The sequence below is a fragment of the Camelina sativa genome, chromosome 11 (genome assembly GCF_000633955.1).
Source record: "Camelina sativa cultivar DH55 chromosome 11, Cs, whole genome shotgun sequence".
NCBI classification, from domain to species: domain Eukaryota; kingdom Viridiplantae; phylum Streptophyta; class Magnoliopsida; order Brassicales; family Brassicaceae; genus Camelina; species Camelina sativa.
The window spans coordinates 4,224,060-4,251,528 of record NC_025695.1 but is presented as its reverse complement, the minus strand read 5'-3'; the positions used below and the strand labels follow the sequence as shown (position 1 = coordinate 4,251,528).

At 36.4% G+C, this 27,469-nt stretch overlaps 4 protein-coding genes and 1 pseudogene across 6 annotated transcripts; 3 read left to right on the top strand and 2 right to left on the bottom strand.

Moving 5' to 3' along the window:
- On the top strand, positions 3,644-6,987 carry LOC104721562 (serine/threonine-protein kinase AFC3). Of its 3 annotated transcripts, XM_010439572.2 has the most exons (12): positions 3,644-4,121; positions 4,301-4,421; positions 4,601-4,627; positions 4,720-4,873; positions 4,989-5,037; positions 5,319-5,433; positions 5,583-5,674; positions 5,803-5,950; positions 6,056-6,120; positions 6,213-6,310; positions 6,410-6,515; positions 6,608-6,987. In XM_010439572.2, exons 1-12 carry the CDS (start codon positions 4,026-4,028, stop codon positions 6,737-6,739), a joined length of 1,203 nt encoding a protein of 400 aa, XP_010437874.1. In that variant the 5' UTR covers positions 3,644-4,025; the 3' UTR covers positions 6,740-6,987. The 3 variants fall into 3 exon arrangements, with proteins under 3 accessions (XP_010437874.1, XP_019088839.1, XP_019088840.1); XM_019233294.1 differs by lacking the exon at positions 3,644-4,121 and having other exon boundaries at positions 4,302-4,421; positions 4,601-4,647; XM_019233295.1 differs by lacking the exons at positions 3,644-4,121; positions 5,319-5,433 and having other exon boundaries at positions 4,302-4,421; positions 4,601-4,647.
- On the bottom strand, positions 7,213-10,832 carry LOC104721561 (probable E3 ubiquitin ligase SUD1). The gene is made up of 9 exons (XM_010439571.1): positions 10,501-10,832; positions 9,794-10,369; positions 9,227-9,667; positions 8,966-9,153; positions 8,561-8,872; positions 8,371-8,489; positions 8,121-8,272; positions 7,888-8,034; positions 7,213-7,779 (listed from the first exon to the last, which is right to left on the bottom strand). The coding sequence occupies exons 1-9, from the start codon at positions 10,732-10,734 to the stop codon at positions 7,447-7,449; spliced, it is 2,502 nt and encodes an 833-aa protein (XP_010437873.1). The 5' UTR covers positions 10,735-10,832; the 3' UTR covers positions 7,213-7,446.
- Positions 11,539-13,455, bottom strand: LOC104721560. Its single transcript, XM_010439569.2, has 2 exons — positions 13,156-13,455; positions 11,539-12,340 (listed from the first exon to the last, which is right to left on the bottom strand). The coding sequence occupies exons 1-2, from the start codon at positions 13,355-13,357 to the stop codon at positions 11,700-11,702; spliced, it is 843 nt and encodes a 280-aa protein (XP_010437871.1). The 5' UTR covers positions 13,358-13,455; the 3' UTR covers positions 11,539-11,699.
- On the top strand, positions 13,861-15,457 carry LOC104721559 (two-on-two hemoglobin-3). Its single transcript, XM_010439568.2, has 4 exons — positions 13,861-14,124; positions 14,402-14,532; positions 14,858-15,002; positions 15,157-15,457. The coding sequence occupies exons 1-4, from the start codon at positions 13,988-13,990 to the stop codon at positions 15,272-15,274; spliced, it is 531 nt and encodes a 176-aa protein (XP_010437870.1). The 5' UTR covers positions 13,861-13,987; the 3' UTR covers positions 15,275-15,457.
- Positions 16,145-27,358, top strand: LOC104727606 (annotated as a pseudogene).

The window sequence follows — 27,469 nt, the reverse complement described above, 5'->3', positions numbered from 1 at the left end:
ATGAAGAAAGGTGGTGGTGAGCGAATGTGTTGACTTTTTTTTTTTTTTTTTAAATATGTTGTTACTCTCGGCACTGCTACAAAAACACTGTAACATAGTAACCATCTACTAGTAATAATTTTGTAGTTTTTTCAAGATTGCATTATTATGAATCTACCTTTTTTTAATGTATGATTCGCTTAATTCTTGAAAGTTTTATCTATAAATGTTAGTAGAAAACTTTTTGCCCCCTATTTACGTCTCCTGTGTACATATTTAAAGGTGACATCAGACTAGTAATGATAGTCGAGATCTACAATAAAGGGATAAGGTTCTTTTTTTTCTTCCTTAAGCTATACATATTTAAATATTGAAGTTGAAATATTGAGAATCCCAAAAGTCAAATCTTGACGTTTTTTTGTTGGTTGTTGTTATTAAATGAGACCTGACAGGATAGTAGTAGTGTTGAAAACATAACGAGCAAATACTAATAAACAATTGAATTACAGTAGGATATATCCCATACTTAAAGCATATATCAATATTTTTAAAAAAAATTATAATATAATAATAAAAATTATTGTTTAATTTTTTTTAAAAATATTTTGTTTCACATAATATTTATTTTTAATTGTTATGTAAATCTATTAGTCTATTTGAATACTAAATATTTTAAAATATTATAGTATTTTATTTTTGACGTATTATTACTGTTTTATATTGTTTGTTTGTTGTATTTTCATCATTATTTTGTGAAATATAAAATAGTAATTTTAATATTATAATTGTGAACAAATAAAAAATATTAATTTATCATCTATATAAATTTAGTTTTGCCAACCCGCCAATGTGAAAATTAAAATACACATTTTCATACATTAAGTAATATATCTTCGTTTTAAAAAATTCAAATCACAACATATGCAGAAAATATGCATTTTATTAATTATAAGTATTATATAAAAATTCCAAAATTTTTGTAAATAAAATAAAATACAGGTGATAGGAGAATCATAATTTGAAATCCTAACAAAATCTTCGAATTTAGTTATTAAAAATAATTGTATTGTATACTTGGATATAAAGCATTAGTTATATATATATATATTTAGTTTGTTTTGTTTAGTTAAATGATAATTGTGTTTGAATTGTCAATTATTAGAACAATAATAGGGGAAATAAATACATAAATATGTAATTAATAAGCTATTGTCGGATCGAGTCACAATTTTACCAATGATTTAATTGTTTTACAAAATTTTAGTTAAATTACCCTGATTTAATATGTCTAATATTCTTATATTAGTGATATTGACCAAATAATTAAAGGAAGATTTAACCCGTATTTCGAAACCGAATTAATAACATTTTATATTTATACTAACTAGATTTTAACCCGCGGTACACCGCAGGAAGATACATTTAAACTAAAATATGAAAATTATAAGCTGCATTTTTTTGTTAATTTTTGTTTAATTTATTTAGTGTTTAAAATTGTATAAGTGTATTTTGATAGTTAATATTAGGATTTAACCCGTAGTATACAGAGAAATAATTTACTTTTACATAATCATAATTTAATCAAGTTAATTAAATATGTCTAATATTTTAATATTGATAAATACTTTTAATGAATAATTTTGTACTACCAAAATAATGATATTTCAAATGTACATTAATACTAATCTAAACCCGTGAAGCTATATAACCCTGTGAATTTGAATGATAGACCAAAAATAAAATAAGAAGTATTGAACCGAGAGAAAAGTAAACAAAAAGAGGGAGAGAGACATTTATAAAGCATAAAAACTTTTAAAAAGTCAGCTATTTTAGACTGTTTTCCATCAGCAAAAGAACGTAGAGGTCACAATCTTATCTTTCAGCTGTGGCATGGGATGATGGGAGGCATAGGAACTGCTCCAGATTTGGTGATCACTCCATGACATCTCGACATATTTCATCACAGTTGTATATGTGCAGCTGCCAAATGAGCATAGCAAATAGGTGCATCTTTTTATGTTGCTGGTGATACTAACTTGAGAATAGGGGTCAACATTATTTATAGGTGGATATATTCAACTTATAGGTGGACATATTCAACTTAATCTCATTAATCACCACATTCAATTCTAAAATACTATAATTTTGTCCCAAATTTCTATATATAAAATCGTATAAAAACAAATTAATTAAAACAAATTAATAACTATAAAATCGCATAATATATATATGGGAATATGCCAAGTTTATATTATTAGATTAATTTTGATTGATTATAAGTCATTAATTTTTTAATATGATTTTATATATAGAAATTCGGGACAAAATTATTGTATTTTAGAATTGAATGTGGTGATTAATTAGGAAGATAGAAAATCAAATGTAGCTGATTTATAGGCTCCTCATAAATTTATATTTAAAATCGATTATTGTAAAGAATTTGTAGAGAGATTTTAGGAGAATGAAATTTGGAAATTTTATTTCAGATTTAATAAGGAGATAAATTAGGAAATTTTTGTTTTTGTTAATGGAAAAGAGTTGAAATGATTTTTTTTGTTTAATAATTTTATTAAAGAAAATATTAAATTACAATGGCATGAGATGTAAATAATTCTCAACTTCAAGCCTTCTTTGCTAAAGTTGTTGTGAAAATAATAATATAGATGTTAATTCAAACCGTCAGGTTAATAATATGTCCCGCTATATAACAACAAACCGTCATATTAGTGGTTTAACCCGTGTTTCAAAACCGTCATATTAGTGGTTTTTGTTGTGTGTTGTGTTTTGTTTGTGAAGTTAATATCTATACATAAAAAATACTTGATGAGCAAGAAGTTTACGATACATAGTAATAAAAGAGATATTTTAGTATTTTTCTATTTGAGTTGATAACATTATCGCAGAATAATATTCAGTTTCTTAACATGGTATATATTATATTAAATATTTTCTTGATGCTAAACTTAAATATACCCGATTATTGAGTTTCTAAAGTTGGATTCTCGTTTTTATGAACTTTATTAATGTTATAATAATTATTGCGATTGTAATCATTTGTTACTCAAACTCGGCTGTGTCATTTAAATTTAAGAGATCATACGGTCTCTAAAGATCTATTAAAATAGGTTTGGAGATTTTTATGGGATTAAAAATTTAATGCGTAGAGTTGTTTTTGGACAAATCGAAATGTATAGATGTTATCAAGGTATTTATGGCAATAAATGTATCTAATTAGGTCGATTTAAATAGTTACATTAAATGAGTTTTCAGGAACTGTTATTTTAGGAAAATAGTTAGGGGTTAATATTGTAAATAAAATAAATTAAATAACCAAAACTTTAAAAGCATGACACAAAATGTACTTCAAAAATAATAATATAGATACTCAATCATAAACTCGTAATTGTGATTATGTAACGAAAATAAAAATTACTATGATTTTTAAGAATGATTTGTTTAATAAAACAGGGAAAACTATCGTATGATTTTTTTAAGATTACATAATCATTAAGTTTGTTTTTAAAAAAATAATATGAACTTTTTTGCATGTTATAAGATCGATCCATGATGGGCTTTTTGGGCCAAGACGATAATATTTGAGAGATTCTCAAGACATATAAAAATTTGGGCCGGGTGGGCAATAATTCTGGGTTACCATCATCATCATCGGGTTGTTCGCCTGGAAAGTGGAAAATGCAATTGGGGGATGTCGCGATTCGACCTCGACCCCTAAGGGATTTGGCCGGTAACAAAAAAATTGGCTGAGATTTTAAGACTCTCTCTTTCCTCTTTGCACTCTCTCTCTCTCTCTCTCTCTCTCTCTCTCTCTCTCTCTCTCTCTCTCTATAGTTGGAAACCCTAGCTCCTCTGTTTCAATTCCACCATATCTCGCAAAGATAAATCGCCGCCCTTGGTTCTACCTTCGCTCGATTCGCCGCCTTGTTACTTTTATTATCTACGTCTGGTAGAAATTTTCCCTCTTTTAGCTGCAGATTGGCATCAGATTCCCTTCTGGATGTGTCGGTGATTGATTCTCAACGTCGGTGATGGTAGCTGCTAACAACGGATTCGAGAAGATGGATCAAGAACGAGTCAGAAAACGTCCTCGTATGACCTGGGACGAGGCTCCTCCTGAACCTGAGGTTGCTTTATAAATAATAATTAAAAAAATTTGATCTTTTGACATTTGGAAATTAGAATTAGNAAATTAGAATTAGGGTGTTAGAATGTGGAGGAAAGACCAAGCATTTATGTTTTTAATTTTTGTGTGTGGTGAGGTTTTGATATGCTGACATTAGATTTTGACTTTTCATTGAGTTAGGCTAAAAGGGCTGTGATTAGAGGACATGGAAGCGATGGGAGGGTTTTGTCTCCACCTTTAAGGGAGGATGATCGTGATGGTCATTATGTTTTCACTTTGAGGGAGAATCTCACTCCTAGATGTGAGTTTATAAAACAAGTTCATTAATTTTTATTTGATTGATCAAGTTTACATGGTAGTATATGTGCATTGTTACTAGAGATGATCTTTTCGTTTTGGTGTTGTTTCATTGACATAATAATCCATTTTGAACATTTTTAGTTGTTTAACTTAACTCCAATGTGTGTTCTGTTTTGACAGATAAAATACTAAGCAAGATGGGTGAAGGTTAGCTGTCAAGTGGCATGGTGTGTTCGAGATAAAAAACTGTTTTTGTGAATCAAAATCGTGCCATTTCAGTGAACTTGCTGGTGTTGTAGGCACATTTGGTCGGGTTTTGGAATGTTGGGATCGTGATACAAAAGAATATGTGGCAATAAAGATCATCCGAAGCATTAAGAAATACCGGGATGCAGCAATGATTGAAATTGATGTTCTTCAAAAACTTTTAAAGAGTGATAAAGGCCGCACACGGTATATTATTTATCTTCTTCTAGATTTTTTATCTGATCGCAAGAGTGATATTGTTTCCTGCATAGGTGTATATATATCATTGCTCAGTTTCTTCATTTCTGCTTTGTCCTTGCAGCTGTGTACAGATGAAGGACTGGTTTGATTACCGGAATCATATTTGCATTGTAAGTGTCCCAATCAAGTTTCATTTATTTCTTTACCGCCATTGAAATGCATCTCTAATATTTAGTTTGTTCTATGTTCGGTGACCTATGAGCTTTGTTATTGTAAGAAGTGAATGAATCATAATCTTTCGGGCTACCTTTCTTTTGTATGATACCTTAAGTAACAGAAATCCAATTCCGTGTATAGTGTTTGTGTATTTAGTTTATCCATGTGGAATTTGTCAATGAAGACTGGAACTAAACAAAACCTTCCTTTGAATGATTTCTAATGGTGATACCAGGTGTTTGAGAAGCTTGGGCCAAGTTTGTTTGACTTTCTTAAGAGAAATAAATACTCTGCATTTCCTGTGGCCCTTGTTCGGGATTTTGGATGCCAGCTTTTGGAATCTGTAGCATGTCTGTCAATTGTTCCTTTCTGCTGTTATGTTATACAATTATCGTATCTAGCATGTTCAGTAACCATTTTTTTTTTGTCTTGGGCCAGTAGCGTTAGTTCCTACCTAATGCCTCTCTGCTCTTAACATACTTTTTGTTCTTATCTACAGATATGCACGAGTTACAATTAGTTCACACCGACCTCAAGCCAGAAAACATTCTTTTGGTGTCTTCTGAAAATGTAAAGCTTCCTGACAATAAGGTATCTGGAACTGAATTAGGTTAAGGTTGGGTTTTGGGTAAACTATGTAGTAATGATAGGCTAGTATTGTGAAAGAAAAAAACTTAACTTTTATTTTTGACATTTTGATGTTTGATTTTAATTAACAGAGGAGTTCGTCAAATGAGACACATTTCAGGTGCTTGCCAAAGTCAAGCGCCATTAAACTGATTGATTTTGGCAGTACTGTTTGTGATAACCGGATTCATCACTCCATTGTCCAAACAAGGCATTACAGGTCTCCGGAGGTCATTTTAGGTAACTAAATCAGTTATATGGATACATGCTTGCGGATTGTGTAGCTGACACTTACCAGTGAATGAACATATTTTCTGGTAACTAACCAGCGGCATATCATTACAGGTCTAGGATGGAGTTACCAGTGTGACTTATGGAGTGTAGGTTGTATATTATTTGAACTATGCACGGTAAAGTCTTTCTCATCTTGTTGTCTGAATTCTTATCTCCTAATTTGAGTAGTTTTGCTTACTATTGTCAACACATTTAAACTGTACGATAGGGTGAGGCTCTCTTTCAGACGCATGATAACTTAGAACACCTAGCTATGATGGAGAGGGCATTGGGACCTTTGCCTGAACATATGACCCGAAAAGCCAGGTTAGTTTTCTAATTCCACAAACTTTTGGGTACACGGAAACTCCACAGAGAGATAAATGCTCATCGCTTGTTGCATGTACGGTCATCATGTTTTTGCAGCCGGGGTGCTGAGAAATATTTTAGGAGAGGGTGTAGGCTGAATTGGCCAGAAGGAGCCAACTCTAGAGAGAGTATTAGGGCTGTAAAAAGACTGGATCGTCTCAAGGTTTAAGCGCCATCAAATTCTTATTGTCCAATGGTATATCTTTTGTCTGATATGCCGTGACCTAAAGTAGAAACTGCTCACAATATTTGCAGGATATGGTATCGAAACATGTTGACAACACAAGATCCAGATTTGCAGATTTGTTGTATGGTTTACTGACATATGATCCATCTGAGCGTCTCACAGCAAACGAAGCTCTTGATCATCCTTTCTTGAAGAGTTGAAGTTGAGAAGATGCAAAATCAGATGAAGCAAGTGTGTCTAAAGAACAATGATCGCCATAAAATTTAGAATTTTACTTGGTAACAAGTGTTTTTTTGTTAGATTCTAAAGCTCCCTATTCTCATTAGCACCAAACAATAGTATTCCAATTCCAGTTTCAAGTTTGGCTATACACTTATTCTGGAAAACACCTCTGTTGTACATTTGTGTTGTTGAGAATAAAAAAATTTACGTCACCTTTTGAAACTAATCAACCTTGCCAATTGCATATCACAAGCAATCAACACAAGTACATTATCCATACCCATAGATTCGATTCTTCTTAACCTTCAATAAAGACTATCACCCACCAAGTACCCAACATCTCGATGAATATAAATGAGATGTTAAACAAAATACATTTGTGGCCAAATTCATAGTTTTAAAGCGTTTTCCAATGAAGTTGAAATAAAGGATGGATTGATGGAACATGAAGAGGGAGAATAAAGACATTATATTATAAATACCACTATACCAGAATCCTACTAGTCATCGTCTTAGGATGTTGTTTGCATTTCATAGATTCTTTAGTTAAAGATACTACTATAACATAAGAAACTCTAGTTTATGTACTTATAGTTGAAGACTATTCTCTATCATTAGGCATTGGTTTTGGTCGTTGTTACTCCAGCCAGATCTTCAGTGAAATCCATCAGCCTCTCTCCCACTTTTATCGATTATCAAATTCCAGTTGGTGAAGGTAAATGATAAGATCACGAGTGAGCTTGACACTGAACCATATGGGGATTAAGGTTAGGATCGCTGGCCAAATGAACCGCTGGACGGCTAAGTTGACTTCACCGGAAAATCCAAGAATCGGGAACAGAGAGTTCACCACCACGTAAGGAACGCAGAGAGTGAATAAAAGAGACACTATGATCGAACCAATAGCATCTCGAACCAGCCATGTAAAGGGAAGTCTGTTGATTCCGACGCTTCTGATTCTCTGAAGCTTTTCCCGCCACGCCACAGTCGTGAAACAGGTGATCCGTGTGCGCATAGTCTGCGAGGGAAGAACAGCAGTTACTTGTTACGCAACAAACAAAATGAAAACAAGTTCTTGATTGAAGGCTTGAAGCAATAATGATGGAAACAAAACAAACTTCTTTACCAGAAAGATCCAGATGTGTAGGACGACTACACCGCGCAACCAGTTGTGGTGAAACATATATACTGGGGACTCATGTAGTGGAACTTGTGATGGGATGATGATCATAAGGTTGATAAGGAGACCGAGCAATCCCGGTATGATGGAGATCTATTCATCAAGGTTTACAAGTTATACATATAAGTCCACAACAAAAGATTATTAATTTTCAATGAAAGACATAGGAGTCTTCTTACCCAGATGGAGAATAACAAGACATTCCTTATGAACATCAGAACATGGTTGAGAAGTAAATCAGTTCTTCCCGTCACGAAATGATCATAGACGAAGCAAATGAAGATATACATTCCTCGTAGGATACAGAATCCAATCCAGAAAGCACAAAGATCTAAAAATGATTGATTAGCAAAGAGGCACTTTAAAAAAAATTAGAAGCACAAAACAAAGGAGAGATACGTATGAAGCAAGATTAAGAAAATTACAAACCGTCGTGTTTGAGTCCGAAGGCCCTTCCAACTAGAATTGGTAAAGCCATGAAGGTTGTACTAACAAGAAACATACTCAGAGCAGCTAGAACCAACATCACTCCAATCCTCAGCATAAAACTGAAACTTACAACTAATCAGAATGTATTTTGTACCCGAATTATCTTTATTTAAAGCGTTTCCTTGGTTACCTTTTATCTCGTTGGTCATTTGTATCCTCTTCAGTGGTGGTATCGCTTTGAGGTCCATACAAACTGACTATAGAGCCTTCAGCTACGCCAAATACTAGAGACAGTGGTCTCACATTACGATTTGCAGGGTCTCTGCGGGGCTCTCCAAGCAAGAAATCACTCAACTTGAGCAAAGAACTGATAGTGATAACCCACTTGTGAACTATGGGTCTGAGGGATGGTGTAATAAAATTGACTAACCACCGAGGGCCAAATCTAATTAGGAACGCATAAGCAATAAGTAAACCAAGCACAAAATCTTCATCGTAGACCCTGCATGCATCCCGTGAGCGTACATTTTAATACATAATGTTTTAAGAGTCGAGAAATTAGAAACATTATGTGGTAAGGTCCAGAGTAGCATACCCAAATTGGAGAGGGAAAAAGGACTGGCTGATGAGACTGATTGTTTTTACTGGTAAGTAAAGCACAACCACCACCATTGCTCCATGTAAAGCAAACGCCAAGAGGATGGGACCAAGATGCAGTTTGGTGATTTTGTAGTTTGGTTCTGCAACATCTATCAGATACCAAAAGGCTCGTTTCTGAAGTATCTGCCAAAAGGAAGAAGAAAAAGTGAGAATATCTGATGATGCGTGAGGATGAAAACAAAAATACAAATGTTACCTTTTGGATAGCCTCCATGCAACATATAGCAACTACCAAGTAGAAAATTCCCATATGCCAATGTTTTGCAGCCAGGTGTGGATAGTCTGAAAGAACCTCAATGCTTTGGGAAATTGTTTTCCCCAGTATAGGGGAAGTACAGAAATCTAGCCAGCAACCAAGTATACAAGGCAGAACACCGAGTTTAAAGCACAAGATGAACGTATTCTTAACTGGCGGAGAAAACCATCTGAGTCTTGTTCTGTTTCGACGCAGAGGGAAGACACTTCCAAGGTAAGCCAAGAAAACCGATAATATAACCATTTTTCCGGCAGCTAATTCAGATGCATTTTCCTCAATCAAAACATGTGGGAAACAGCGTAGAAGAAAGAAGACAGCTCGGCCAATCGAAAATGGTATAAAAACTTTGAGAGAAGACCAATAGATGTTGATGGCAAGAACCTGTAGAGAAAAGAAAAAGAAAAAGAATCTGTTACTCAACATGTTCCAGGAAAGCTAAGACAATGCATGAATTTTGTTTTTGTTTTATGTAAGAGTAATTGAATATAGAGATAGCAAAAGACTCACAGCAAAAGTGTTGTCATTGAAAAGGAAAAAAACCCTTCTGATGGCTCCAAATTGATGAAGAGGCGTGTTTCGAGGAACAAACAGTAGTGGAAGAGGTCCCCTCTGAAAGATATGGAGAAATGGCAAGTGTAAGAGCTGATCATGCCACCAATCATTCAGAATTTGAAAATGATTTCCTAACAGCAGCAAAATGCCAGTAACATCTCTATCTCTTAGACCGTTCTCTAAGATGATCATAAGACGTAACAACTCAGGGTGTCTCCTTAAAATCTCTTCCATAATTTCCATAGAGACAACCATAAAGGTGATATCAAACACTATTTCAGCAGTGTAAAACAGGCCAGGAAATTTCAAGGACAGTTCTAAAACAGTCTGGTTCACAAACTCACTTTCCCTGTCCAAAGGGAGAAAAGAAAAGCAATATGCGTTGAAAGGAATCATCAAGACCCAAGGAAGAATCCAAGTCATGAAACGTAATGCTCTCAGTAGCAATCCCATTAAGAATTCGTGGCATGATAGTTTCTCTGGAGCGTTCTCGGAATAAATCGGAACAATTGAGTAGCGTCGCTTACAAATCTGTAGTAGAAAGAAAAAGAGAGAGACTTTAGAGAGTTCTTCCTCAAAACCACATAAAAAAGCAGTAAACTTTAAACTCAATTCGTTTGCAGAAGAAACAGAGTTTTAGAGAAAGGGTTTAAATAAAAAACCTCGCAGTGGTTTCGGTTACGGCGATTGAGCCAGAGAAAAAGACAATCTGAGTGGACAAACTTGAGAGAGCCTCGACACGCGCACGGATGTCTCAACGGATTATCTGGTTCCTCTGATGATTGGCAAATCCTACAAATGTCTAAAGCTTCGTTTTTTATGACAAATACTTCTGTAGGAACAGCTTCGTCGTCGCCGGAGCCGACGAGTTTGTCTTCCGCCGGAAATATCTCCATTCCCCGGAACAAGAAACCTTCAATTGTAAACTTGTACTTTCTCTCTCTCTGTATCTCTTTCTGCACTTCACTACTTTAGCGGCAAAAAGAAAACAATGGCTCCCAAAGAGAAAAGGTACGTACAGTATTTATTTAATTTAAATTAATAAAATAAATAATTTTAACGATTGAAAAAAAAAAGGGAAAATGAAATAAACGGTTACGATTGGTCGAGTGACGTATGGTTTCTCTGTTTCTTACTTTTTGACAGCTACAGAGTGACTTACCACGTTGCTTCCTCGGTAATTTATTATCACAGCTAGAAATTTCACTTCTTCCTTCTTCTTTTTTCCTTTATAGTTTCCACATTTAACTTTTATTTCCCTTTCAGAGATCAAATCATTAAAAAACTAGACCTGATCTAGATAATAAAAAGTGTTAGTAAGATTTTTTTAGTGACTAGAACAGGTTTGTGTTTAAGTGGGTTGTTGAAACAATTACCAAATACGAATAAGTTTTAATTTCTAGGCAGAAGCAAGATATGTGGTGAGCAAGGAATTCCAAAATAATGTAAAAGTGTTTTTAAAAAATCATTAAGGCAACTCTCTCATTGGCCAATTTTATAGGGTCCAAAAACAGAATCTGAGATGTGTTTACACCAATACTAAATACTGTGGGCAGAAAAAACAAATAAACGAAGCTGAGACGTGATACCCAACTACCCTAATACACTACTACAGTATACGAAACAAACGAAGGAGAACCCTAAATTGTCTTTTTCCAAAGTACTGAACACCAATAAATAATAATGATCTGTCGCGTAAGTGAACTTACTTAGCATCAACCAAAAGGGTAACTCAAAATAAAATAAAAAACGATGTAACTGATATGTAAGTACAAATGTTTTGGAGCTAACTATAATTTTAAAACCAGAAGCAAACAAACACAAAACTACCGAGCACAAACAAACCTACTTGATAAATGACCTAAGGAAAGATGCTTTGGGTAACCAAGAGGCCACATATGAGAATCACAGCGTACAAGCTAAAATCCATTAGAAGCGCGTCCATTATCTTCTTTACCATCATCACCGTCTCCAAAGCATTGCTCACTTGTTCTGCTATACCCTGCCCATTCATTACTGTCTCCGAGGCAGAGGCTGAGGGCGAATCTCCACGATGACTCAGCAGAACACGTCCAAGCACAATTGTGGCATCGGTCAATATGAGCAAGAAAACAGGCCTGAAGCTTACTATGTTGACTAGGGAAGAGAACCCGAGACGAGATAGTATGACAACAAGTGCAATCCCAAGAGCTGAGAACATCCGTAGGTATTCTGAAGCATCAATGGCCGCTCCAATGTGCTTTGGTTTGATGGTGTTCACAAAACTAGCCAGAGGAATAAATGCTTGAGAAGCACCTAAATCTACCACTGATGGAATTTGAGCACTTGAAGTTGTAGGAGTTGGTTGTATTGTTGCGTCGCTAGGATCTGAAGCAGAGGGTTCTGCCAATGTTTCAGCGTACCTCTGAGGCTGGACCGATTCTGCTCTGCTTTGATGGATGATATGATCTGTATTATCAACCACCGCAGCATTGGAGATGTTTTCCTGTGGACTTGTGAGAGCTGCAAAACCACAACAAAACAAGTAAGTTACCCCCTGGCGTCTCTTATTATGCTTATAAGAGATTGGAATCAACAACATATAAATGATGCTAACATTTTGACATGCTTGCTTATCCATTAAGCGTAGTGTAAAGGTAAGCCTCACGAAACATTAAAAATATCTTTCACGAAACTTTGTGGCACAATACAAGGCAAGCAAATATTAAAAACACAACATAATTGAGCGTTCCAAACACTTAACTGTGGTAGTGTGGTTGAACCGCCCCTGGGAAGAAAATTCACAGAATGGGAAAAGGAAACTTCAAAGTGCGAGGTGAATTAAGCACAAGCAGGGAACAGAGAAATCAGGTTCATAACAGATACTACCTTCGTTAAGATCTAAATTCAACTTAAGTAAAGTAGTTTCCCACTTGGATATAGCAGCTTCACAGCCCATTGTACTACTTCAATCAGAGGACACAATATACTAAAACATATAAATGTGGATACTTGTGCGTCTTATTCTAATCTACAAATTTACGCTAATTCAAACATCCAATGGTGGGGGTTCCTACACATGATACTTGCAAACATGAATTCCACAATGTTTTAGTATATGATCAAAGAAGCCTACTTGATTTCAATTAACAACAAACTTACAGCACCTAGCTCCAAATTAAAAAAAAAAAAGCATGGCTTTATTTTCTCACCGCCCAATGCGAAAATAACAAAAACGAGAAAAGCAAGATGCAATGCAAATACACACATAAACAACCAACGGAAATCGAACAATTCAACGACTTTAATAATATGCCCTAAAGAGTGAGAGAGAGCACCGATTTCATCTTGAGGTATCTGATGAGGCGAGGGACTCGTGTCCGGGAAGGATTGGAGAAGAGAGTGGGAAAGGGAAGAAGTAGAATCGGAAGGAGAGGTTGGAGGAGGAACGCCGTTGATTTGACCAGTAATAAAAGCTAAACGATCAGATCCTCTTTCTAAGATCTTCCGCCTCCTTGCTTCTCTGTTGTTCGTCGCCATCGCCTCACCGGACAAAATCCACAATTACAGAGAGACGACGCCGTTGATATATCCTTCGTGGTGGTCAAAAGCTCAGCCTCGTGTCTTATTTAAAACGCGGATTTTAAATCACTTTTTTCTTTTCTTCAACAAACGCAAATCGCGAATAAAGAGTTTGGAGTAATGGGCTTTAATACAGGCCTAGTTAAGTCCAATTTGTATTATAGGCCCAAAAAACAAAAACTGCCAATGACAAATAAAAAAAATATTTAGGTACGTATATGATCAGTTTGGTTAATTTCTTTAGCTCAAAAACCATTTGTGGAATATTTCCAGAAGAAAAAAAAAGAAAAGAAAAGACAATGTTGACAATGACATAGTGATAACTGATAACAAGAGGAATTTAATTTTATAAATTGACTGGGACCAAAGAGAATAAAAAAAATGTCCAAACTCCAAACACAAGTCTCTCTCTATCTAGTACTAGTTAAATAAAAAAACTACACGAAAGAAAGAGAGCGTTGCCTCCACGCGACCACCACGAGAGAGAGATAAAGAGAAAGCCCCATTCCTTTAAAAAAAAAAAAAAATCAATCGTATCGCCCACAGTTTCTCTACTCACCACTCCGAACCAGAGATAGAGAGAGAGAGATGCAATCGCTGCAGGAGAAGGCATCGGTGTTGAGCGGCGTCGATCAGGCTGAGGCCTTCGCTATCGACGAATCCAATCTGTTCGAAAAGCTCGGTCTTCAGACCTTTATCAATCTCTCCACCAATTTCTACACCAGGTCTTTTCAATTCCCTTTTCTAACTATCTGTTTCCTCTGGCTCATTCCTTTCCATTTAATCTGGGTTTAGCCTAGGATACTGTGGTTGAAAGTGTGATTTTTTTTAAAAAAATTTCAAGTGATTCAAGTCCAGTCTCTGCTTTGTTCAACAGATTTGTTATATACAGTATGTGTCCACACTAGTGAACTCTCAAGATTTTTGACAGTTATGGACCTGTGTTGTTTGTTCTTAAGGGATATCTTGTTGATTCTTGGTTTTGGAAATGGTGGAGAGTAGGGTATATGATGACGAAGAAGAATGGTTTCGATCTATATTTTCTGACGCAAACAAAGAAGATGCCATCCAGAACCAGTATGAGTTCTTCGTCCAGCGTATGGGAGGCCCTCCTTTGTTTTCTCAGAGGAAAGGTTTGTCTTTTTTTTTTTCTTACTTTTCGATTCTTCTCCCCTTTTGTTTATGTGTGTGTGTGTGTTTTAACCCAATTTTGGCTGATTGCATTCATATCTTGTTCTCTAGGTTGTATATGCTTTGGCTAAGAAACCGCACATTAGCTAACTCATTTGGTTTAGCCCTTTTGATGCTCACTTAGTTCACACAGACGCACTTGTTTATTTTAGAATACACTTTTGCGCTTGCGCCTATGTGAGTTGGTTTTGACTAAAAAGATGACTTGGCATTTCCCAAACTCGTTGCTTACTTTGTGGCTGTTTGTTATATCTTGCCAATGTGTAGGTCATCCTGCTTTGATCGGACGTCACCGTCCATTTCCAGTGACCCATCAAGCTGCAGAGAGATGGCTACACCACATGCAAAACGCTCTCGACGATTCGCTTGACATCGACCAGGACTCTAAAATCAAAATGATGAAGTTCTTCAGGTAACACCATCTTCTTCTCAGAGTCAAAAACACTGTAAATTCAGGAACCAAATTAAAAAAATAGTTCGATGGAAGTTTGATTGGGGTCTGTTTTATTCACTTTAAACCTTAAGAATTTCGGCAGATATTAACAAGCTGTATCTGTCTGTATCAGGCACACTGCGTTCTTCCTTGTGGCTGGAAATGAGCTCAAGACTCAGGATGAGAAATCGAAGAAGCATAAGCACAATTGTGCGTGTAGACACGCAGCGGAAAAACCAGCAGAAAAATGATTAGCAATATGTTGCTTAAAAGCTGTGCCGCCACACTTGCAACCTCGTTCATGGCATGGATACTTTAAGATCTCTTTACTTTATTATATGGCTCCGTTGCTTCGTTTATATATATAGCCCTTGGCTTATGAATAAAACTAGAATGAATTTTCAAATGTAATATGCATGTTTGGACTTTGGAGCTTGGTCGGAATTTTTCATTAAGTAAAAAGAAAAACAAAAGTTGGGACGAATAATGCTATATATAACATTAACTCAAACTTGAGTATAATCAAACAGAGCAATACCACTTAGTCACTTACTGATTGCAATTATTGAGTGTTGGCAAAAGAAACATTTATTAGTAGTTGATCTCCTTTTTTGTTAGTATGAGTCCTCCTTTGTTTTCTCAGAGGAAAGGTTTGCCTTTTTGTTACTTTTCGATTCTTCTCCCCTTTTGTTTATGTATGTGTGTATGTTTTAACCCAATTGGCTGGTTGCATTCACACTCTGTGATTCGTTCTCTAGGATTGCATATGCTTGACTAAAAAACCTCACATTTAACTAAGTCATTTGGTTGGTTTAAGCCCTTTTGATGCTCACTTAGTACATAAACGCACTTGTATATGTATGATTGTATCAAACGCATTTGTGCTAATGTGAGTTGGTAAAAGATGACTTGGCACTCCCAAACTCGTTGCATACTTGACTAAAACGAATTTTTATCATATCTTCCTTAATGTTATTTGAGAGACATGGAGCCAAAAACAACTTTATAGTTCAAATTGAAATTTCGAGCGTGAAAACCAAAAAAAAAAAAAATCGAACCTTTTAAGGAAAAAAATAAAAATAAATAATACAGAAATAGAGAGAGAGAGAGAGAGAGAGAGAGAGAGAGAGAGAGAGCAGCTCTGAAATCAAAAATTCAAACGCTACAGATTTTTAATTTTCTACATCTGCCTCCAATTTGGGCGCTCTTCACTCCCCCCGGCGCTAAACTCGCCGACTAGGGTTTATTTCCAGATCTCCGGCGGTTACTCTTCCTTCTCCGCCGATGGACTCGGATTCCTCTAAATCGCGGATTGATCAGGTCCGTTTCTCTCTCTTTCTCTGAGAAACTTGTCTTCGCGAAGTGTCGACGAGTGTCGATGTTTGTACTTCTTCTTTCTCTTTTGTGCGTTAAAGTTTCTGACTTGAAGAACTTGTCTTTAATATCCGATGAACTGTGTATTGAAATTGAATTGTTCGAGTAGACCCGTAACCACCTTTAGGTGGAATCTCGTAATTTTAATTTTCACCTAAGATAGTGAAAGACTCGTTTTTTTTTCTTCTTTCCATGAAAGAGTTTCAATTTTGATATGGATTTCCCATAAATTAAGGTTTTTTTTTTTTTGAAGCTTTTCCTTAATTCAAGTTATGAACAGTGAATTAGTTAGGATTGAGTTTTTTTTTTCTGATATTGAAGCTAAAGTATGTTTGTACTGACTAAATTTTCTTATTATTGTTTGTTACTGTACTACTAGTTTTTTCATTCGAAGAAGAGGAAACATTCTTCACCAAATTTGAAGTCTGGGAGAAATGAGAAAAATGTGAAGGTGACAGGAGAAAAGTCTCCTGGAGACAAAGGCACTTTGGACAATTACTTGAAAGCCTCTCTGGATGACAAAAGCACTTTCAACAGTGGGTTGCAGGCAAGGCAGGAAGCGTTTACAAGAAAGTTGGATTTGGAGGTTTCTGCTTCGTCTGCTGGTGAAAATGTACGCCCCTGCGTGCCTAAACCTGTAATGCCTGCAACTTCTATAGGAGTTGAAGGGTGTTTGAACCAGAACGGATCTCAAGATTTGGATAAAGAAAGTGTTGCTACAACTGAAACTCATGCAACAGATGGTTTCCTCTGTGCTAGCCAGAAAGATAAATTAGAACTGAGAGACTTTGCCACTGGTTTCTTGTCCTTGTATTGTAGGTAATGTCCATTGTGCTGAATTTTCTATTCTTTCCATTACCATGAAGGAGTTCTTTGGTGAAACATCCATTCTTTTATTTGTCTGACTAGTCAATTGTTCTGTTTTATTGCAGTGGAATGCAGTCTGTTATTGGCTCACCTTCACATCAGAAGGCATGTGAACTAAAGCGTCAAAGCAGTTCATCATCACCATCCAAAGATATTAAAATTTCTCACAAGAGGCGCTGTGATTCCCAAATTATACCATCACTAGATGAACTTGCATATCCTCTCGGGAGTAAGCCTGAATCACTCGCTAGTATTGCTGATAAAAGAGTTAAATCTGTTTCAGACCCTACAAAGAAGGTATAAGAAAATATAAGTGAAATCAGCAGTAATGGTTACCTGTCCTCTTGCCATACTGATTCATCTTATATTATTTTATGTGTCTGTTCTAATATATTCACAGATACCGAGCAATGAACTTATTGAAATTCCAATGGGCTTGAGGAAGTGTACTAAGGCACCAGAATCGTCTGCTCATTTAACTGAATGCCACACACCTGGATCAGCCGTTAAATCATGTCCTGTTGGAACCCCTAAGTCAGGAAGTGGTAGCTCAATGTTCTCACCTGGAGATTCTTTCTGGAATGAAGCAATTCAAGTTGCTGATGGTTTGACAATTCCATTTGAGCAATCTGGTTCCGTAGAAGCTAAAAATGGAACTCAACATGGAACTATTATTTCATGCAGCAACAAAACAGATAATTGCAGTGAAAAGTTGAAGAGAAGTTTAGATATAGATGAAAGCAGAGTAAAGGATAAAGAAGCCATTGGTTTTTCAAAGGTCGTAGAGACGCATGGGAGAGATTTTAATAAAGAAGCATCTCCGCTTCCTGTCAAGAACCTTGAACTTTTGTTTCAGGATAAGAAAACAAACGGAGGTAACCAAGAGCGATGTGCTTCATTTGATCAGAATAACAGTACTCTAGGAATCAGCAGGATATCTGAATCTGTTTTTGTTGATGATAAATGATGTCTTGATATTGCAAATAATGCTCAGGCAGATAATATCTCGATAGGCAGGGTGTATCCAGAATTCGAAAGAAACAAAGTTTTGTTGTGCGAGGAAAATCATAGTGAAAGATCTGTTTCTATGATAGGCAACTTAAGGAAATCAGTTGATTCTAGTGAATCTGAAGAAAGTCATACTCCTTCAAGCTCTCATCGTAGTAAAGATGGTTTAAATCTTAGCACTTGGCTTCCCTCAGAAGTTTGCAGCGTTTACAATAAGAAAGGAATATCTAAACTCTATCCTTGGCAGGTACATAACTGTTTGTTGATTTGTGGGTTGTTATTTGTTGATAATATTTAGATACAACTGATCATTATTTTCTATATTCCTACTCCTGGATAGATAGATAGATGTGAATTTGCTTCCTTAGTACAGTTTAAAAAGTGTAATATTAGCTGAGAGCCAGCAGCTAGTATTCGCCATCCAAAAGTATTTGCTTTTCATGCTTTGTTCCTTTCATGACATTATTATATCATTTATGCGGTGGTTGTACATGTGATATATGTTGGTTTCTTCCTATTTATATGTTTTATGAATTTGTACAAAACTTCTAGGCAATTTTTATTTTCGACTCTTTCTTAACTTTTGTAGTTATACTTTCTAAGTTTTGTTGTGGATTAATGAGTGATTTTGGGTCAGTAGTATTATATCTGAAAAAGTTTTCCTATTCTTTCTTGTATGCATGTTATTGCTTCTGACGTCCTTTTTATTAGCTGAATACAAATTGTGAATTTTCTAGGTCGAGTGTCTTCAGGTTGATGGTGTTTTGCAGAAAAGGAATTTGGTATATTGTGCTTCTACAAGGTATCTGCCAATTCAAAGTTTCTTCTTTTCTTATACTTTCTTCAGATCATGATAGCAGTATGATTAATCTCACTAACAGGCTTCTATCTTACAAGAATTCATGTTCAATTTCAAAACCATGCTGTTTGTGCAGTGCTGGTAAAAGTTTTGTTGCAGAAGTCTTGATGCTGCGACGGGTCATAACAACTGGAAAAATGGCATTGCTTGTGCTACCTTATGTATCCATTTGCGCCGAGAAGGTTTCTTTTGTTTCTCCAAGCATCCTACACGTTATATATTATCACTTTCTGTAAGTTTAGTTGTATTTGCAATTGGGTGCAGGCAGAACACCTTGAGGTCCTTCTTGAACCACTTGGTAAGCATGTTCGTAGTTACTATGGAAATCAGGGTGGTGGAACACTTCCTAAGGGCACTTCTGTGGCTGTTTGCACGATTGAGAAGGCCAACTCTTTGATAAATCGCTTGCTTGAAGAGGGTCGTTTGTCAGAACTTGGCATAATAGTTATAGATGAGCTACATATGGTATGGTTTTCAAATATCTCATCTCGGATAAGCATATAACTGTCTGAAACCACCTTTTTTTTAATCTTTGTTTTTAATCTTTGTTTTTAATCTGCTTTATCTTCGTATAGTTGGTACTGAATGCAGAATCTTCTGCGCATGGTTTATATAGGTGGGTGACCAACATAGGGGTTATCTTTTGGAACTTATGTTGACGAAACTTCGTTATGCTGCTGGTGAAGGAAGTTCAGAATCAAGTAGTGGTGAGAGTTCAGGGAATAGCAGTGGCAAGGCTGATCCTGCTCATGGCCTACAAATTGTGGGTATGAGTGCTACAATGCCGAATGTTGGAGCAGTTGCTGACTGGCTTCAAGTAAGAAAAAATCACAATTTGTGTGTATATATTTTGCTCTCACTCAGTTGCATGACACTTATCGTCAGATATACAAGTATTTGTGAATTCTATGGGAATTATAAGAATATGGCAGAAATACTGTTTGTGATTGTTAATAAGCTTTATGGTTTCAGTAAAATGAAGACATGTTTATCTTCAGATCTCTTAAATGCGTGATGATAGTTTTTCTCTATTTGTTACTTTCCGAAGCTATTGTCTTCACCTCTATTGAAACATTTTGCAAAGTTATTGTGGCCTTTTAACTTTATTTTTGTTTTACATGTTGAAAGGCAGCTTTATATCAAACAGAGTTTCGACCAGTTCCACTAGAGGAGTATATTAAGGTTGGGAGCACTATTTACAATAAAAAGATGGAAGTTGTGAGGACTATACCAAAAGTTGCTGATATGGGAGGAAAAGACCCAGACCATATAGTTGAGCTTTGTAACGAGGTAATGGCTCGGGCGAGTTATGTGTCTTCTTATGTCTTTCTGTATAAAGTCTTAATTTAGTACTTGTATTTTTTCTANCTTCTATCTTACAAGAATTCATGTTCAATTTCAAAACCATGCTGTTTGTGCAGTGCTGGTAAAAGTTTTGTTGCAGAAGTCTTGATGCTGCGACGGGTCATAACAACTGGAAAAATGGCATTGCTTGTGCTACCTTATGTATCCATTTGCGCCGAGAAGGTTTCGTTTGTTTCTCCAAGCATCCTACACGTTATATATTATCACTTTCTGTAAGTTTAGTTGTATTTGCAATTGGGTGCAGGCAGAACACCTTGAGGTCCTTCTTGAACCACTTGGTAAGCATGTTCGTAGTTACTATGGAAATCAGGGTGGTGGAACACTTCCTAAGGGCACTTCTGTGGCTGTTTGCACGATTGAGAAGGCCAACTCTTTGATAAATCGCTTGCTTGAAGAGGGTCGTTTGTCAGAACTTGGCATAATAGTTATAGATGAGCTACATATGGTATGGTTTTCAAATATCTCATCTCGGATAAGCATATAACTGTCTGAAACCACCTTTTTTTTAATCTTTGTTTTTAATCTTTGTTTTTAATCTGCTTTATCTTCGTATAGTTGGTACTGAATGCAGAATCTTCTGCGCATGGTTTATATAGGTGGGTGACCAACATAGGGGTTATCTTTTGGAACTTATGTTGACGAAACTTCGTTATGCTGCTGGTGAAGGAAGTTCAGAATCAAGTAGTGGTGAGAGTTCAGGGAATAGCAGTGGCAAGGCTGATCCTGCTCATGGCCTACAAATTGTGGGTATGAGTGCTACAATGCCGAATGTTGGAGCAGTTGCTGACTGGCTTCAAGTAAGAAAAAATCACAATTTGTGTGTATATATTTTGCTCTCACTCAGTTGCATGACACTTATCGTCAGATATACAAGTATTTGTGAATTCTATGGGAATTATAAGAATATGGCAGAAATACTGTTTGTGATTGTTAATAAGCTTTATGGTTTCAGTAAAATGAAGACATGTTTATCTTCAGATCTCTTAAATGCGTGATGATAGTTTTTCTCTATTTGTTACTTTCCGAAGCTATTGTCTTCACCTCTATTGAAACATTTTGCAAAGTTATTGTGGCCTTTTAACTTTATTTTTGTTTTACATGTTGAAAGGCAGCTTTATATCAAACAGAGTTTCGACCAGTTCCACTAGAGGAGTATATTAAGGTTGGGAGCACTATTTACAATAAAAAGATGGAAGTTGTGAGGACTATACCAAAAGTTGCTGATATGGGAGGAAAAGACCCAGACCATATAGTTGAGCTTTGTAACGAGGTAATGGCTCGGGCGAGTTATGTGTCTTCTTATGTCTTTCTGTATAAAGTCTTAATTTAGTACTTGTATTTTTTCTATATGTTTTTGATAAAACATATACGCGTATTTTGTTCAAGAAGGAATACTCACATTTACTGTTGCGATCCAGGTTGTTCAAGAAGGCAATTCAGTGCTGATATTTTGTTCGAGTCGAAAAGGATGCGAATCAACTGCTAGGCATATTTCAAAGTTCATTAAAAAGGTTCCCGTAGACGTTGATGGTGAAAATAGTGAGTTTATGGATATCAGGTCGGCTATTGATGCCCTGCGAAGGTCTCCGTCTGGAGTAGATCCTGTACTAGAAGAAACTCTTCCCTCTGGGGTTGCCTATCACCATGCTGGTCTTACAGTATGTTTACACATTCACCATAGTTTCTTTCTTTTCTTGTCTGGTTAGATTATATACTGGGATTGTGATTCTTTTTCTATTGACATGGGCGACGGTGAATTTTACGCAAAGTGAATATCGATATTCATTAGTACACTAGCCAACTAACTCTACTTGTATTACAGGTAGAAGAAAGAGAGATAGTTGAGACCTGTTACCGTAAGGGTCTCGTACGTGTCTTAACAGCTACATCCACTTTGGCGGCTGGGGTTAATCTGCCTGCAAGGAGGGTTATTTTTCGACAACCAATGATTGGCCGTGATTTTATTGATGGAACAAGGTACAAGCAAATGTCTGGTCGAGCTGGGCGGACTGGGATTGATACAAAAGGAGAAAGTGTATGTCTTCTCTGTGACTCTGGAAACTTCATATCAAAACTTCTGTCTTTTTAAGCATGCATTGTTCCATTTCTTAGACATATGTTCACATACATTTTTTCTTGTTTGGAGTGTCAGTGTTCTAGGCTTTTGGTTCTTGTTCTAAATTTATATTCTTAATAGGTGTTGATCTGCAAACCTGGAGAACTCAAGCGAATAATGGCACTTCTTAATGAAACCTGCCCACCATTGCAGTCTTGTTTATCTGAGGATAAAAATGGAATGACTCATGCAATTCTAGAAGTTGTGGCTGGTGGAATTGTTCAGACTGCCAAAGATATTCATCGCTATGTTAGATGTACACTTCTGAATTCTACAAAGCCCTTTCAAGATGTGGTCAAATCAGCTCAGGATTCTCTTCGGTGGCTGTGCCACAGGAAATTTCTTGAGTGGAATGAAGAGACAAAGTTATACACTGCAACACCCCTTGGACGTGGATCTTTTGGCAGTTCACTCTGCCCAGAGGAGTCACTTGTAATCCAATCTGACTCTTTATAACTGAAATTGCATTTTATGTAGTATTATGTAAGCATGTTTGACGTCCATGTAATTGGTGTTGCTGCAGATAGTGCTGGATGATCTTCTACGAGCACGTGAAGGACTAGTTATGGCTTCTGATTTACATTTGGTCTACTTAGTCACACCAATCAATGTTGGTGTTGAACCAAACTGGGAATTGTATTATGAACGGTTCATGGAATTGTCTCCTTTAGAGCAGGTAATTTTGTAACTTTTGTTCTCTCTATTAATGTATGGCATAATTATATGTTGATAAGCAGAAAGTATGCTTTTAGCTATCTTCTTCCTCTAAATTGACTGTTATTCTAGTTTAGATGTTATTCTTCTTATTAAAATTTTAGTGTTTTACAAAATAGTTATGCATTCTCTTTCTCCTTCACTTCCGTTGTGGAAAGCTGAATTGCAACCTTCAAGTGTTTTGCAGCTTTTTGAATAGAACTATAAAAGTCAGGTCTTGTTATTTGTGCATGTAGTTTTTTTTGAGAAAATCTTTATACGCTGATACTTTTACTTTTTATCTCTCAATTTCAGTCTGTTGGCAAAAGAGTTGGAGTGGTCGAACCTTTCCTGATGCGCATGGCACATGGTGCAACAGTTCGCACTCGAAACAGATCACAGGATGTAAAAAACAATTTGCGTGGAGAATATGACAATCGGCATGGTTCAACAAGCATGAAAATGCTTTCAGATGAACAAATGCTTCGAGTGTGCAAGCGATTTTTCGTTGCTCTCATCTTGTCAAAATTAGTTCAGGTGCCCCTCTCCCCCTCCCCCGCTTTTTTGTTTTTTTTCCGTTTTTTTTGTGTTTTATCTTTGCTAAAGCTTTTATTTTGGTTCTTGTATATGTAAACCCCTACTAGCTTGCATGATCATCTACGCTTCATTATATTTTGTTAATCTGCTTATTTAACTTACATTTCCTACTTGGTTGGCCCTTGCATGAATTGGTTTGTATCATATTTCCTGTTTTAAATTTTTTTAAAAACGTTTTCTTTTGCATCAGAAAGCACGGTGATGATCGACGTCTCTAATAGCTAACTTGTTTGTTTTTGTATTTGAACTATGCAATGCAGGAAGCTTCTGTGACTGAGGTCTGTGAAGCGTTCAAAGTGGCTAGAGGCATGGTTCAAGCGCTACAGGAGAATGCTGGAAGGTTTTCTTCCATGGTTTCAGTGTTCTGTGAGAGGCTGGGATGGCATGATTTGGAAGGATTAGTTGCCAAGTTCCAGAACCGTGTTTCATTTGGTGTCAGGGCTGAGATTGTTGAACTTACTAGCATTCCATATATAAAGGTACTTGCAGCTTCCAGGAACTTATAGCTAGGATATGAAGACTCTTGCTAAGGATGGTTTTTGGTTTTGAATAAATAGGGTTCAAGAGCTAGAGCGTTGTACAAAGCTGGCTTGCGTACATCTCAGGCGATAGCTGAAGCATCCATCCCTGAAATTGTCAAAGCTCTCTTTGAATCTTCAGCGTGGGCTGCAGAAGGTAAATCAGTTTTCTTAGACAGTTTAAATTGATGTTTTGGTTGCTTCATTGAGATCTCGCTTGCTTATATAAAACATTGATAAGTAGAATGTTTGTCAGAAAGAATATTGTATCTCTTTCATCTAATGTGCTCAGAGTTAATATGGTGTATCAGGTACAGGACAAAGAAAGATACACTTGGGATTAGCCAAGAAAATTAAGAACGGGGCACGCAAAATTGTTCTTGAGAAAGCAGAAGAGGCAAGGGCTGCTGCATTCTCTGCTTTTAAGTCACTTGGTTTGGATGTTCATGAGCTTTCAAAGCCCTTGCCTTCTGCTCCTGCTATGATTCCCAATGGAAAACAAACTACTGAAAGAGACAATTCCAGAGGCTCTGTTGGTCCCGAAAAAGTACGACATGTTCCAGGAAGATTAAGCATAGAGGGGCACATGGAATGTGAAACCTTTGATACAGATAATCACAGAGAAAAGCCAAGGGTCGTATTAGGGGTTTCATCAGAAGTTAACTTGACCAGTCATCTTCCTAATCTTCAACCTATAGGAACTACAGTCGGCACTAATGGGCCTAGTGCTGTTGGTATTCTTTCCAGTGATACTTCCCCTATCCCTGTTTACGATGACAGAGAGATAAAAACTGAGGACAATGTTGATCAGCATTTGACTAGGAATTCGCATATTACTCTGAGTAATAAGGATGGTACAGGTGAAAAGGGTCCAATAACTGCAGGAAATATTAGTGGCGGATTTGATTCATTCCTGGAACTGTGGGAATCTGCTGGCGAGTTTTTCTTCGACATCCACTATAATAAACTACAAAATTTGAATTCCCGCATCTCTTATGAGATACATGGAATTGCTATCTGCTGGAACAGCTCCCCTGTATACTATGTCAATCTTAATAAGGATCTTCCCAACCTGGAATGTGTAGAAAAACAAAAGCTTATCGAGGAGGATGCAGTTGTTGGCAAGAAGGAGGTTTTTGCCACCCACAACATGTTTGATGTTATAAAGTCTAGGTGGAACAGAATCAGTAAAATAATGGGGAATGTAAGTACGAGAAAGTTCACATGGAATTTAAAAGTCCAGATTCAGGTGCTTAAGAGTCCCGCCATTTCAATCCAAAGATGCACTCGCCTAAATCATGCGGAAGGGATCAGAGATCTTGAGTTGGTTGATGGATCTTGGTTAATGATGCCTCCGCTTCACATAAGCCAAACCATTGATATGAGCATTGTGACATGGATTCTTTGGCCAGATGAGGAAAGACACTCAAATCCAAATATAGATAAGGTAATTCCAGATGTACTATTATTGGAATCAATGCAATATATATCATATGTGTCCTGATGACGGTGTTGAACAAGAAAAGCAACAAAGTATAAATATCTTTTTTATCTTTTATTATCTCTTGGTTTGTCTATCATCCCACAGATATAGCTTATAGGTACTTCCTTATTATAGTTTTTGATCCAAAGTTACTAAAACTGTTAATGTGGTGTTAAAGGAAGTAAAGAAAAGACTATCCCCAGAGGCAGCTGAAGCTGCTAATCGCAGTGGCAGATGGAGGAATCAGATCCGAAGGGTTGCCCACAATGGTTGCTGCAGACGGGTTGCTCAAACAAGAGCCCTTTGTTCAGCTCTTTGGAAGATTCTTGTTTCTGAAGAACTTATTGAAGCACTGACAACCACTGAAATGCCGCTGGTATATCTTCTTTAACTTGCTTTAGTTACGGAAGATTTTCTAAACTTCACCAGCATCCCGCTGGATGATGTGCTTAAAGTTAAATATTTATGTGTATTTTCCAAATCAGCCATGTGTTTGCTACCTTACAGCTTCCTGAGGAATGCCCAGGGAGGCAGTCAATTCAAAGATATTTCAACTCTGATAAGTTAGTTGTTTTTCGGCAGTATAATGCTTTCATTACGTGTTTCAGGTTAATGTCCTTGCAGACATGGAACTGTGGGGTATAGGCGTCGATATAGAAGGATGCCTTAGAGCACGGAATAAATTGCGGGATAAACTGCGGTCCCTTGAGAAGAAAGCATTTGAATTGGCTGGCATGACATTTTCATTGCACAACCCAGCTGATATTGCAAATGTGTTGTTTGGACAGTTGAAATTGCCCATACCGGAAAACCAATCTAAAGGGAAACTTCATCCAAGTACTGATAAGCATTGCTTGGATCTTTTAAGGTATTCTAAAGTACTAACTCATTTTCCTTACATTGTGTTCTTTATTTTTTCATCACAAAGGATAATAGACTTTTTGAGGTACTTTTCAGCAGTAAATTATGTAAAGAAAAAGTCTGCGGTTATGTTATCAAGAACACGATTCCCCCTAAGCGACTGAGATTCTATTTTAGTCTGACCACATTGGTATACAACTTTGTCCCAGGAATGTGCATCCTGTTGTCCCAATTATCAAAGAACACCGCACTTTGGCAAAGCTCTTAAATTGTACACTTGGATCAATTTGTTCGCTTGCTAAACTACGCTTGAGCACGCAAAGGTACACTTTGCATGGCCGCTGGCTTCAAACATCAACAGCAACAGGGCGGGTTTCCATAGAGGAGCCTAATCTCCAAGTATGACTTTTGCTATGTTTCCTTTTTCATTCTGTCGTGTATCTTAAAATTAATGACCATGTTACTTTTCTGCAGTCTGTTGAGCATGAAGTAGAGTTCATATTGGATAACCATGGAAAGGACGTAAATTCACATGCTGATCGTTACAAAATAAATGCACGTGACTTCTTTGTTCCTACTCAGGTAAATTTCTAAGTAATTGCTAAAAGTTTTTGTCTTTGGTCTTCAAGCCAACTAGAAATTATTTCTCAAAAAAGAACTGTACAACTGAAAGCATTTATTTAGAATGGCAAAAAAAAAAAAAAA